This window comes from Macaca thibetana, chromosome 5 (genome assembly GCF_024542745.1).
Source record: "Macaca thibetana thibetana isolate TM-01 chromosome 5, ASM2454274v1, whole genome shotgun sequence".
Classification (NCBI taxonomy): Eukaryota; Metazoa; Chordata; class Mammalia; order Primates; family Cercopithecidae; genus Macaca; species Macaca thibetana.
In genome coordinates this window covers 182,799,430-182,813,512 of record NC_065582.1, presented here as the reverse complement: position 1 = coordinate 182,813,512, position 14,083 = coordinate 182,799,430, and the positions used below count along the sequence as shown (strand labels likewise).

General features: G+C 49.4%; 1 protein-coding gene across 15 annotated transcripts in view; it reads left to right on the top strand.

Moving 5' to 3' along the window:
- GRK4 (G protein-coupled receptor kinase 4) overlaps positions 1–14,083 on the top strand; it is a 75,914-nt gene that overhangs the window by 60,017 nt on the left and 1,814 nt on the right. For 7 of the 15 annotated variants that reach the window (XM_050792290.1, XM_050792301.1, XM_050792287.1 and 4 more), the window contains 5 exons: positions 3,489–3,578; positions 4,778–4,986; positions 10,092–10,229; positions 12,032–12,169; positions 13,063–13,200. In XM_050792290.1, the coding sequence (XP_050648247.1) occupies positions 3,489–3,578; positions 4,778–4,986; positions 10,092–10,229; positions 12,032–12,169; positions 13,063–13,200 (713 nt within the window). Of the gene's footprint in view, positions 1–3,488; positions 3,579–4,777; positions 4,987–6,216; positions 6,329–10,091; positions 10,230–12,031; positions 12,170–13,062; positions 13,201–14,083 lie in introns of those variants that run through there. The other 8 variants (XM_050792291.1, XM_050792293.1, XM_050792295.1 and 5 more) reach the window with 6 other exon arrangements.

Genomic DNA, 14,083 nt, shown 5'->3' with positions numbered 1-14,083 from the left:
ACCTTGCCTCAGCCTCGTGAGTAGCTGGGAATACAGGCATGGGCCACCATATCTGGCTAATTAAAAAAAATTGTAGGCCAGGCATGGTGGCTCATACCTGTAATCCTAGCACTTTGGGAGGCCAAGTCAGGTGGATCACTTGAGGTCAAGATTTCAAGACCAGCCTGGCCAACATGGTGAAACCCCATCTCTACTAAAAATACAAAAATTAGCCGGGCATGGCAGTGCACCTCTAATCCCAGCTACTCAGGAGGCTGAGGCAGGAGAATTGCTTGAACCCGGGAGGCAGAGGTTTCAGTGAGCCAAGATTGCGCCACTACACTCCAGCCTGGGTGATAGAATGAGACTCCATCTCAAAAAACAAACAAACAACGACAAAAACAAACAAAAAAACAGTAAAAGATTTCTTTGCAATTATTTTAGTCATTAGCAAAAGTTCTTTGGTTCTCGGGTTGTTCACTCAAATTAATTTAAAGTCACTCAGAGGCTGGGCACAGTGGCTCATGCCTGTAATCCCAGTATTTTGGGAGGCAAAGGAGGGTGGATCACCTGAGGTCAGGAGTTCAAGACCAGCCTGGCCAACATGGTGAAACCCTGTCTCTATTAAAAATAAAAAAAATTAGGCAGGCGTGGTAGTGCATGCCTGTAGTCCCAGCTACTTGAGGGGCTGAGGCAGGAGAAACGCTTGAACCTGGGAGGTGGAGGTTGCAGTGAGCTGAAATCATGCCATTGCACTCCAGCCTGGGTGACAGAGTGAGACTCTGTCTCAAAAAAAAAAAAAAAAAAAAAAAGTCACTCAGTATCATTCCCTTCTATGTGGTTAAACCACCAGCTGGATACACCATTAGGTTCGTTTTCTTAATTTTGCTTTCAATTTTTAGCAATCTAATTTTTTAATGTTATAATTATGTAAAACATTTATGTGGTTCCAAAGATAAAACCACAAAATAGAATGTATTGAGAGATGTCTAGATTCCATCCCTCCATCCCTGACCACCCCCAAGTAATTATTTTAACTCATATTTTATTCCTTCATTTACATATGGTATATGTATAGACATACACATATTCTATATAAACAAGTTCCCCACTTGTTTCTTAAATAAAGTGGTAGACCACACGTATTGTCCTCCACTTGGCTGTTTCACTGAATATGTGGCAAAGATGGCTCTGCAACACTCGTGAAGCGCTTCCGCCGTCTGCTGTGCCTCCTGCAGGCGCACCTGTCCTGTTTGCACGGCCCTTGCTGGTGGGCGTGTCATCTCCACTCGTGCTGTTTCCATTAGTGCCGCGATGGAGAGCCTTGTGCACATGTTATTTCCTAGTTTGTTGAATGTATCCTTGATAGCAGCCTAGAAGTGGGTGAATTCATATGCAATTTGCCAGATATTGCTAGATTCCCCTCCAGGGTGTTGTCCCGTCTGCATTCCCACCAGCAGTGCCCAAGAGCACCTGTTTCCCCACAGCCTCGCCAGCAGACCGAGTTCTCGAACTTTGGAGCTTTTGTCAGTTTGTTAGCCGGGAATTGGTATTTCTTTTTTTTTTTTTTTTTTTTTTTTTTTTTTTTTTTTTTTTTTTTTTTGAGACTGAGTCTGGCTCTGTCGCCCAGGCTGGAGTGCAGTGGCCGGATCTCAGCTCACTGCAAGCTCCGCCTCCCGGGTTTACGCCATTCTCCTGCCTCAGCCTCCGGAGTAGCTGGGACCACAGGCGCCCGCCACCTCGCCCGGCTAGTTTTTTTTTTTTGTATTTTTTAGTAGAGACGGGGTTTCACCGTGTTAGCCAGGATGGTCTCGATCTCCTGACCTTGTGATCCGCCCGTCTCAGCCTCCCAAAGTGCTGGGATTACAGGCTTGAGCCACCGTGCCCGGCTGGGAATTGGTATTTCAATGTAGTTTTAAGTTGCATTTCTCAGTTTAAAAATCCATTTTTATAAGAAAAATAAGTCAATGATGCCAAAAAAAAAAAATAAGTCACAACATGCTAGCACTCTACTTAAATAAAAAATACATGAAAGCTGGCCAGGCACAGTGTCACATGCCTGTAATCCCAGCACTTTGGGAGGCCGGGGTGGGAGGATCACTTGAGCCCAGGAGTTCAAGACCAGCCTGGGCAACATGACCAAACCCTGTCTCTAAAAAAAAAAAAAAAGAAAAGAAAATGAAGTCTGGATTATTGAAAGAATGCATCTGTACGAGGGGAGGAAACTGAGACGTGATAGTAAATGGCAGAGCCAGGACTCAGACCCACTCCATCTGGCTACAGAATCTGTGCTCCTCACCCCTGTACTCTCCCACCTCCCAGGGTGGGCACGCAGCAAGGGCAGGGAGTGGTGTATTATGTGTATGCAGCCGAGTCAGAGGCCGGCTTTCCTCTCTAAAGCATCATGTAGACTGTTTTAAAATGACTACAGTACCTTGGAGGGCATGTTGCGTATTTTTAGTTTTTAGCAAACATTTATTGGTTGTTCATTCATTTTGCCAATAAATATTTATTGAGCACCTACTCTAGGCCTGGGTACTATATTAGAAGCTGAGGATAAGTAGTGGATAAGTTGAAGATAGTGTCTGCTTCCAGGGCTGGCTTATTTTTCTGCACACTCAGCAGAATGTTTTCGATAATTTCTTACTTTCTTTACAGTTTTTTTGAGACAGGTTCTCACTCTTGCCCTGCAGTAGTGTGATCATGACTCACCACAGCCTCACCCTTCCGGACTCAAGCGATCCTCCTGCCTCAGCCTCCAGAGTAGATGGGACCATAGCCATGTGCCATCACACCCAGCTCATTTTTAAAAACATCTTTTTTTTATAGAGACAGGATCTTGTCATGTTTCCCAGGCTGGTCTCAAAATCTGGGACCCAAGTAATCCTCCCACCTTGGCCTCCCAAAGTGCTGGAATTAGAGATGTGAGCCACCATGTCTGGCCTAATTTGTTAGTTCCATAGGAATTCAACAAATATTTAAATCCTCCTATATACAAGGCATTAACACGTAATATAGTTCCCTAAGTACCTTAATTTTGTTTATTTCCCCGACTCTATTACCATTTGTTCTCAAGAGAAAAACTCCGTATCATTCATGCATAGCTGTCCCTGTATAGAGTACTGGTACTCTGACAAAGTGTTTATTTACTCTTCTGTAGTTGATATAATATTCATTATATTTTTATTGATATATCTGGAAGCTGTATGACATAAAATAATAAATCCAGTGCTTCTGTCTTATCAAGGGTTTATCTATGATTAAAGAGCTTCCTGATCAATAGCCAGGCAAAAATCAAATTTTCCTGCTACTAGTGAAACTGAATGCACTGTATGGAATTTTACTAAACATGAAAAAGGTTAAATATCATTTTATATTTACTGTTCCAGAGTATGAAATACTATTATTTCCATCCATGGTTTCTGAGGGGCCTTTTTTCCCCTTTTAATTGTTGTTAAAGTATCACTACTGCCCCCGTGACCTGTGTAATAACATATTTGAACACACAGGACACATCCGGATTTCAGACCTCGGTTTGGCCATGGAGATCCCAGAAGGGCAGATGGCTCGAGGAAGAGTTGGAACAGTCGGCTACATGGGTTAGTGAGAGGCTTTCAGCATCCTTGTCCTTTCTCTCCGGGTGCCCGAGTGCCTCAGAACACAGAGAAAGCCACCCTGAAGGGACCAGGGCCTCGGTTTGGGCACTAGTAGATGCCACAGTGGTGTTTTGAATCTCTCACCTGTCAGAGTGTTGAGGCTGCTGGGGATCCTGTAGGCTGCCCTCACCTTCTTACAGATGAGGGGTGAGGCCCGAGAGGTTGTGAGTCCTGAGGTCACTCAGCAAAGTGAGGGCAGAATCGGGATGACACCGCAGGTCTCCTCACTCTGCCAATGTCCTCCCCTGTGCACGACAGCCTCTCAGAGCCTCAGGAAATCACCCCACTCTGGTTATTCCAAAGATCCAGGGGCAGTGCCAGCCAACCCCCGGGGTGGCTTCTGAGGGTCTCGCAGAGTCCTGCAGGAAGACCCCAAGGTCTTGTGGCTTTCTGCTCCTGCGTCTTCTGGGATTTTTCACTGACCTGGGATAGATGGCAAGACATGACACTTGGGGCGCTCTGGGCATGGCTCTGTGTGTCTGGAGGGAGCCCCTTCAGGAGGTGGAGCCTTCCCTGGACCACCATTTCCCTTGTGAATGTGACTCTGTGGCAATTCAGCTCATCCTGGATGAATCATACAAATCTTTAAAAATATTAGTTTTATTGGGATATAATTCATATGTCATAAAGTCCATCAGTTTGAAGTGTGTAATACAACAGATTTTAGCATTTTCACAGAGCCATGCAACCATGACCACCATCTAATTTCAGAACTTTTTTTTTTTTTATTTTGAGACAGAGTCTCACTCTGTCGCCTAGGCTAGAGTGCAGTGGCATGATCTGGGCTCACTGCAATGTCCACCTCCCAGGCACAAGCGATTCTCCTGCCTCAGCTTCCTGAGTATCTGGGACTACAGGTGCCTGCCGCCACACCCGGCTAATTTTTGTATTTTTAGTAGAGACGGGTTTTACCATGTTGTCTAGGCTGGTCTCGAACTCCTGACCTCAGGTGACCTGCCTGCCTCGATCTCCCAAAATGCTGGGATTATAGGTGTGAGCCACTGGGCACAGCCTTAACATAATGTTTTTAAGGTTTGTCCATGTTGTCACACACGTTGAATGTATACTGTATTATTGGAAAATATAAGAAAATTTAAAATCAAAATTTAACTTAATTTCCATTTCCTGTATTTGTTATGTAGCACCTGAAGTTGTCAATAATGAAAAGTATACGTTTAGTCCCGATTGGTGGGGACTTGGCTGTCTGATCTATGAAATGATTCAGGGACATTCTCCATTCAAAAAATACAAAGAAAAAGTCAAACGGGAGGAGATCGATCAAAGAATCAAGAATGATACTGAGGAGTATTCCGAGAAGTTTTCAGAGGATGCCAAATCTATCTGCAGGATGGTAGGTCAGGCTCTGTAGAGGCTGGGAAATGGCACTTCTCATTCTAGTTGTTTTCACTGGCAGCTATAACAACAGGTGTTGGTCTGTCATCTTCAGCAAACCCTGGCCACCCACCTCCCAGGCCCTGCCCCTGCCCCCGCCCCCACGGCCCAGCAGGGAGGACATGCGTGCTCAGGAGGCTCATGTCAACTGTCTCCTGGCCCAGCAGGCAGGACACGCGTGCTCAGGAGGCTCACGTCTGCCTGCCTCCTTCCCCATGCTTCTGCCACTGGGATTCCATCAGACAAAAAGGGCCAGCGAAAAAAGTTTCCAGACATGATCTGGAAATGACTTAATTGGGTTTCAATTAGAGCAAAACAGAGTAAAATTTGTGGTTTGATTTCTCAAACGATGCTATTGAAAGGGAAGAGTGGTACCAAGGCTATTAACTCAGCTTTCAGAAAACAGCCGAGCCTTGTTTCATTGACCAATTGTATATGAAGTTAGACATAAAACCAATCTTTCATGTAATTTGAGATGGTAAAGGTTTAGCCACCTACCAGTGACTGTCGTCCCAGAGACACTCTGACCTGACGGCCTGCTGTGTACCTGGCTCTGGGCCTGGTGCTAGACGGACAATTCCCTTAATTGTGCTAAGGGCCTCTGAGGCTGACAGTGGCACCTGCGAGTCACAGGAAGGAGACGAGCCCTAAGCAGTGGAGACCCGGCCCCTGGTCCCAGAATGAGCAAGGGGCTGTCAGGGTCCATCTGCCTCTGGGACTGGACTGTGTTACCACCCCTCACTGCCCAGACTCTCAATCAGTGAGGGAAACTCTGTTACTTATTTCAAACCAGTATTTTTTGAGCACATTTTTTTTTCATTTATTTTCATTCAACGAGGATTTATTGAGCATCTTGTACGCTCTAGACACTGTCCTAGGCATTGGGGAAAACAGCAGCAAGTAAAACAGAAGTCCCCGCCCTCCCAGCGAGAACTGACAGGAAACAGAACAAATGCATAGACATGTGGGCTGTGGGAAGGACCCGCACTCTGGAGGACAGGGAACTGCCTGGAGGGGCGGCAGAAAGGGAGTCGGCCTGCTGGGCAGAGCAGGCCGCTGGCAAGAGCGGGAGGGGGTTAGAGGGGGACAGGACAGAGAGCGGCAAGCCCAGGCCATGCAGAATCACCTGTCACCTGTCATTGTCATCATTGTCAAGCCTTAAGTGTTGCTTCCTCTGATGGCCATGAAGCCATTGCAGGGCTCTGTGAAGAGTGATGTGATGGGACCAGGCTTGCCGGCCGCTGGGAGAAAATGAATGGACAGGAAGGAGGAAGGCCATTGGGGGCTTTGCAGCTATTCAGGTGAGAGTAAAGGTGACGCAGACCTCAGTGGTGGCAGAGCAGGTGTGAGAAGTGATGGCAGATGACCACTGTCAGATTCAAGATGGATCCTGAAGGCAGGTGGTGGAGAAGACTTCAGGCTGACCCCAAAGTGGGCTGGAGGGAAGGGGGTACTCACTAGAGCCAAGTCCTTGCGATGGGGAGGACAGCAGCCCACGCACAGGGAGTGTGTGGACAGTTCCTCCAGTGACCAGAGAGGAGGCAGAGTCTGTGGCCGGTGCAGCACAGCTGGGGAGACGTGAGCGGGGCTGTGAATAGTCTCTTAACGGAGCTGCTTTTTCTCAGATCGTCAGCCCAGTGGGGAGCAAAGGTGGGAGGCGGGTGTGAGGAGAGGGGAGGCTTGAAGCCCTGAAAAGCAGGGGTTTTCCTCAACAGCATCAAGAGCCATGTGGACCTGAAGGGAGGGGAGTGGCCGTGGTTGTGTGCTGGGCTCCTGCCACACCTGGATGGGTAGGCTCAGAGCCAGCAGGGAGCTGCACTCGCCCAGCTCTGGTTTGGTCCAGCAGCTAGAGAGAGGCCGGGGAGCTGGGCTGCATGCGGAGGAGTGACTAGAGAGAGACCATGGGCTTGACGCTGGCTTCAGTGGACGAGGAAAGGGGTACAGGGAACAGCAGGTTCAACAGAGGATGAGCCAAGCACAGTCCAAGTTGGGAGTCCAGGCCCCTCCAGGCCAGAGTTAGAAAGACTAGAGGGATGCTCAGAGAGGAAGCTGCTTGGAGTGGAGCTGACGGAGGGAGCTCTTGCTGGCCAAGAGTCTGGAGTGTGACCGGGAGAGAGTGGCTGGGGGTCACTGCGGGGATGGAGGATAAGGTCACAGGACCAAGCAGCCAGGCATAGGCCCCTGTCTGGGTGTGGGAATTCCTAGCAGCCGTGCCTGGGTAACTGACGTGGGCTGGCAGTGGCTGGAGAGGAATTATTCTGATGTCCTTTTCATATGTTTCCATATATGAAGCCATGGGTGCTACAGGCTCGTCCCAGAGCCAGGGGTCACCCTGGAGTTCTCCCGGCTAGATCACTCTGCTTAGAGCTGACTATTAAATAATGGAGTCTTCTCACGACACTGACAGGGCTGCAAGAATGGATAAATATGTGCTAGAAATGGAATCTGCCCTTAAGAGCTCACAGTTTAATGTTAGGCCTAAAACAAACAGAAATGACTCCAGTGAAAAAGCAGAATGGGCCGGGCGCGGTGGCTCACGCCTGTAATCCCAGCACTTTGGGAGGCCGAGGCAGGCGGATCACAAGGTCAGGAGATAAAGACCATCCTGGCTAACATGGTGAAACCCCGTCTCTACTAAAAATACAAAAAAAAAAATTAGCCGGGCGTGGTGGCGGGCGCCTGTAGTCCCAGCCACACGGGAGGCTGAGGCAGGAGAATGGCGTGAACCCGGGAGGCGGAGCTTGCAGTGAGCTGAGATCGTGCCACTGCACTCCAGCCTGGGCGACAGAGCGAGACTCTGTCCAAAAAAAAAAAAAAAAAGAATGAGTTATATGGGTTAATGACGTCACATAGCAATTACTGGCAGCTGGACCTGAGCCCAGCTTTTGGACCAAGCCCCTCTCCTCTGCTCTGTGCTGCCTGGTCAGGCCATCTGTCTGAGTCCCTTCGGGCTGCTATGACAGAATCCCTTAGACTGAATAATTTATCGACAGCAGGAGTTTGTTTTCTCAGTCCGGAGGCTGGAAGTCCTAGACCAAGATGCCTGCAGATTGGGTGTTGGTGAGGACTGCACTTTGCTTCAAAGATGGAGCCTTGGCTGGACGTGCTGGCTCATACCTGTCATCGTAGCACTTTGGGAGGCTGAGGTGGGAGGATCACTTGAGCCAAGGAGCTCGAGACCAGCCTGGTAACACAGTGAAACACCATCTATATTTAAAAGAAAAAAGAAAAAGAAAGAAAGATGGAGTCTTCTGACTGCACCCTCACAGGGCAGAGGACAAACCAGCTCCCTGGGGCCCCTTTTCTAATGGCACGAATCCCATTCAAGAGGGCAGAGCCCTCATGACCTCACCACCACCAAAAGGTCCCACCTGTCAATACTATTGCATTGGGGATTAAGTTTCAGCTTACAGATTTGTGGGGGACACACACATTCAGACCATCGTGGCCCTCAATGGGAGTGGAGTATGCTGGCAGCAAGCTCAAATCATGGGGCTGTGGAGTCCCTGAGATGCAGAAATGGTGTTTGCATTACAGTTAATTTTCAGATCTGTTTTATTTATGTATTTATTGTTGTTTCTTTGAGACGAATTCTCAAGAAACAGATCTGGCCCAGGTTGGAGTGCAGTGGTGCGACCTCAGCTCACTGCAACATCCGCCTCCCGGGTTCAAGGGATTCTCCTGCCTCAGCCTCTCGAGTTGCTGGGACTACAGGCACGTGCCACCACGCCTGGCTAATTTTTGTATTTTTAGTAGACTTGGGGTTTCACCATGTTGGCCAGGATGGTCTTGATCTCCTGACCTCATGATCCACCCGCCTTGGCCTCCCAAAGTGCTGGGATTACAGATGTGAGCCACCGCACCCAGCCTTCAGATCTCTTTTAAATCAACAAAGCATGCAAAGAACAAATGCACTGAGCAACTGTTACTGAGCGCCTGCTCTGGCTAGATGCTGGGGAATCACAGTGGGCAAGAGTCACACAGCCCCAGCTTCAGGAAGCTTTGAGTCTAGCAGGACAGCCTGGCAATAATGGTACATTCAAATGACTCATTCTCAGCATGAAATATTTGTCATCAAGGAGAGGTGGAGGATGCCCTCAGGCTGTAGCAAAAAAAGTTGGGGAGCCTAATTTAGTGCAGGGATGAGGGCTAGAAAGCTAAAACCTGAAGAATTGAGCAGGAGTCAGGGAGCCAAAGAGCTTTGTAGACACAGCCTTGGAGCAGGCACAGCCCAGCAAGGAGCTGAGAGGTGGGAGATAGAAGCACAGACCAGAATGCTTTCTGGTCTTTGGGACTTTGAGTTGGCCAGGGATCGGCATACTTTTCTGTAAGGCCAGATGGTAAATAGCGTTTAGACTTTGCAGGTCTCTATTATAGCTATTCAGCTCTGCCAATACAGTGCAAAAGGCTGGTGCCGATAAAGCCTTGTTTACAAAACCAGGCAGCTGGTGCCTGTGGTGGCTGGACTGTGGTTTCCCAAGCCTGGGTCTAGGTCACATTTCAGGGGTTCAGGTCTTTCATGTGTTGCTTCTGAGCACAGCCCTGCTTTTTCTGATTGATAAGAATTGTGGAGGAAGGCTTATTTGACTTTGTGATGATTGTAAACATGTATGTAAGGAATACTTTCTAAAGAGATACTTTCTGGTCATTTTAAGAATACACTAGAATACCAAAGTATTAAGAATATATTTTTAGAACTCGGTTTGTTCAATGTTTGCCTCATCTGAGGTCCTTAGTGGTATTTCTGAAATTCACAACAGTTTCTGTTTCCTCTAAAAATCCCCAAATTTTTATGATTAATTTTTTAAGCTTAAAGAATAACATAGCCAACCCCTTATTTATTGATAGTCAAAGGCAAAACCTTAGCCCCTTTCCTCTGTGAAGCATCACATAATTTAATGAGTAAAGTCTGAGTTCCTGAGGTTTGGCTGATGCTTTGAAATTATTTGTTAGATGCACCTGCTTTCTGCCCTCCCGAGTCCTTTGGTTATTATTATGGAGGGGAGTTCTGAGTTTTCATTTTTATCCAGAGGCTTAAGTGGATTCTATTTCTGCCTCTTGCAGTTACTCACCAAGAATCCAAGCAAGCGGCTGGGCTGCAGGGGCGAGGGAGCGGCTGGGGTGAAGCAGCACCCCGTGTTCAAGAACATCAACTTCGGGAGGCTGGAGGCAAACATGTTGGAGCCCCCTTTCTGTCCTGATGTAAGTGCATTGCCAGGACGAGCAGGGCCCTGGGAACAGTGATCCACACTGCACGGGTTTTCTCTTTCTTTTTTTAAAAATAGCAATGGGGGATCTCACTGTGTTGCCCAGGCTGGTCTTGCACCCCTGGCCTCAAGTGGTCCTCCACCTTGGCCTCCCAGAGTGCTGAGATGATAGGCATGAGCCACTGTGTCTAGCTGCAACAGTTTTTTGTTTTTTTGTTTTGTATTACAACAGACACAGAATCACCAGGCACAGCCAGCATGTGGCTTTTGCTCATGGTGCCTATCCTACCTGGTGGTTCTTCTGTCACCCCAGTGTCCTTTGGCCACTCACTGGGCCCCTCACAGGCCTCAGCGGTGCTCTGGCTCCCTGCCTGGTGTCACTTTCAGCCTCAGTGCTGGTGGAGCCCCCTAAGTAGCTGAGACCACAGGCACACGACACTCAGCTCGTTTTTAATTTTTTCCTAGAGACAGGGGTCTCCCTATGTTGCCCAGGCTACTTTTGAACTCCTGGCCCCAACCGATCCCCCTGCCTTGATCTCCCAAAATGCTGGGATTACAGGCATGAGCCACCATGCCTGGCCACCCGTGTCCCCTTTCTGGTCTCAGGGCTGGCTTTGTCTCTCGTTCCTGTGTTTCCCACGGCCGTGAGCCGCCCCTGCTTCCTTTGTCTGGAACGCGTATCCCCACTCTGCTTCTCATGAGGTCCTGGGACTGTGGCCTGGCCTCATACTGAGGACCCTGAAGTGGTCACTGTAGCTCCTTGTGAGCATGCTGTTGGGACACATTCCTCTGGACTGTCCCCTAGGGGCAGGGCCTGCCAGTGTCCTTCCACCTCTCCACCCCGAGGGGATGAAAGAGTGAAGAGCAGCTGCTCTAACAGCAGTGCTGACCGTCAGCGCGCCTTTGGAGCGTCACTGCTTTACTGTAGTGCACAAGTCCTGGGTGAAAAGTGTTCTCAGAACTGCGGGTGCCTCCGGCATGAGCAGATGAGGGCCCCACAGCTGCCGACTTCCGTGCTTTTTGTTCCTTTGCCCTGAAAGTGCAAACAACAGTACTGGCGGCAGGTGGAGACCTGGGTCTTGGCACTCCCTTCTGCCTGCCTGACCCTTTGCCTCTGAGGACAGCAGTGCTGGGATAGGAGCTGCAGGCCTGGGCTCCTGTCCCAGAGGAGGGACCTGCCGACCCAGGGAGCTGAGCCTCTTGCAGCCTTGGAGACCACTCGATGGACCCGGAGGAAGGCGGGAAGTGGGAGCTGCGGCTGTTCCTCAGGTTTTCTCCAGGCGCTTTGCAGGGAGCGCACCTAGAGTTGGAGGCAGGTGCGAGAATTGTCACTAAGGGATCCCACTGCTGGTGGCCTCTATCCCTGCTTACACTTCTCTGGTTCTGTGCTACATCTTCTAATATTTGCCCTGCATCCCTGGCCTTTGTTTGCAATCCATTTTCCACTACAGAAAAGAGAAGGGCATGGCCCTCAGAAGGGGTGTGTGTGTGTGTGTGTGTGTGTGTGTGTGTGTGTGTGTGTGTGTGAGAGTGAGAGAGAGAGAGGGAGAGAGCCAGAGCAGCTGACACAGTACCCACAAGATTGGTGACACTAAAAGCTGGTGAACCACCTCTTCAGAGGACACATTCTCTGATTTAGAAAATGCCTCAAGTGAGGGAGGGGCCTGGCAAAGAAATGGAGAGAGGAAGAATGGCGGTGTTTATGCGTCAGTTTGCTGGGCGTTTCGTTCCTGGGAACTGAGGGAGCTGAGAATTGCTGTAGTGACCTCAGAGGCTGCCTCTGTTCTTGCTGTACAGCCTCATGCCGTTTACTGTAAGGATGTCCTGGATATCGAGCAGTTCTCGGCAGTGAAAGGGATCTACCTGGACACCGCAGATGAAGACTTCTACGCTCAGTTTGCTACAGGGTGTGTCTCCATCCCCTGGCAGAATGAGGTACTGCCCTTCTAGCACAGCAGCTTTACGTTAGTTCCAGCAATGACCCAGGAAAAGGGTGTGTGTGTGTGTGTGTGTGTGTGTGTGTGTGTGTGTGTGTGTGTATTTGGGAGATAAAATTATACAAGACGGCTGGGCGTGGTGGCTCACGCCTGTAATCCTAGCACTTTGGGAGGCTGAAGTGGGCAGATCACAAGGTCAGGAGATCGAGACCAGCCTGTCCAACAAAGTGAAACCCCGACTCTACTAAAAACACAAAAATTAGCTGGGCATAGTGGCAGGCGCCTATAGTCCCAGCTGGTCGGGATGCTGAGGCAGGAGAATCGCTTGAACCTGGGAGGCAGAGGTTGCAGTGAGCCGAGATTGCGCCACTGCACTCCACCTTGGGTGACAGAACGAGACTTCGTCTCAAAAAAAGAAAAAAAAAAAAAGATTGTATAAGACTTTTGACCACAGGACTAGACCATGGGCAAGCCAAGGACCATATCAGCAGTCCAGAAGCACGGTATGTCCCTGGTCCCAGTGACAGGAAGTGGACAGGAGGTAGCTATTTTGGGTCTGATGGGCGCTTGCCTGCCACCCCTGAGCCCCCCTCCCTAAGCAGGGCTGACTGGCAGCCAGGGTTCCCATGGTAGTTCCCCACTTTGGGGGGTACACTGAGAGACAAGGGGAGAGGAGACCATGTCACTTATCCAAGAAGAGGTCAGGAAGCAGGGAAGGAGGAACCCAGGAAAGGGGCCCCACAGTGGGTGCGGGAGCTCTGAGGTGCCCCACACGGGACTGGGTAGGAGCTGCTCCGCACGGGGCTGGGCAGGAGTTGCTGGCGCTGGGAGACACCCACTGACCTGGAAGCTTCTCTGAGACTTCTCTGTCCTGCTCTTCTGTGCATGCAGATGATCGAATCTGGGTGTTTCAAAGACATCAACAAAAGTGAAAGGGAGAAAGCTTTGCCGTTAAATCTAGACAAGAACATACATACCCCGGTTTCCAGACCAAACAAAGGCTTCTTCTATAGACTCTTCAGAAGAGGGGTAAAAACACTTAAAAACTAGTATATGTATGTGTATGTGAAAAGAAAAACATACTGACTACCAAGGTGAAAACATCACACTTTTTCTGTTTGCAATGGCTCCTACAAGCAGTTTTATACAGTTTGAGAGCCACGTGGTGCTAGGTAGAGGCCAGCCAGAACAATGAGAACATCCTCGCAATGAGGTTTGTTGCTGTTGTGTATTTGGGAGATAAAATTATATAAGACGGCTGGGCGCAGTGACTCACGCCGGTAATCCCAGCACTTTGGGAGGCTGAAGTGGGTGGATCATGAGGTCAGGAGTTGGAGACCAGCCTGGCCAACAAAGTGAAACCCCAACTCTACTAAAAATACAAAAATTGGCCAGGCATGGTGGCAGGCACCTGTAGTCCCAGTTAGTCAGGATGCTGAGGCAGAGAACCTGGGAGGCGGAGGTTGCAGTGAGCCGAGATTGCATTGTTCTGATCCAAAACAGGACTGCCTTCCAACGTTCACAAACAGGTTCCCGTGTCAATAACAAAATATTTTACACTGGGCTCAGAAATCGGCATCCTGTGGAACCTTCGTCAGGTGGCACCCACGTGTGCATCTCTCCCTGCTCTGGCTCTTAGACTCTCACCTCCTTTGCCCGCTGCATGGGGAAAGCGGATTCCTTTTTGAAAATGGCATCCTGGCTGGGCGTGGTGACTCACGCCTGTAATCCCAGCATTTTGGGAGGCCGAGGCAGGTGGATCACCTGAGGTCAGGAGTTTGAGACCAGCCTGGCCAACATGGCGAAACCCCATTCCTACTAAAAATACAAAAATTAGCCAGGCGTGGTGGCACACGCCTGTGGTCCCAGCTACTTGGGAGGCTGAGGCAAGAGAATCGCGTGAACCTAGGAG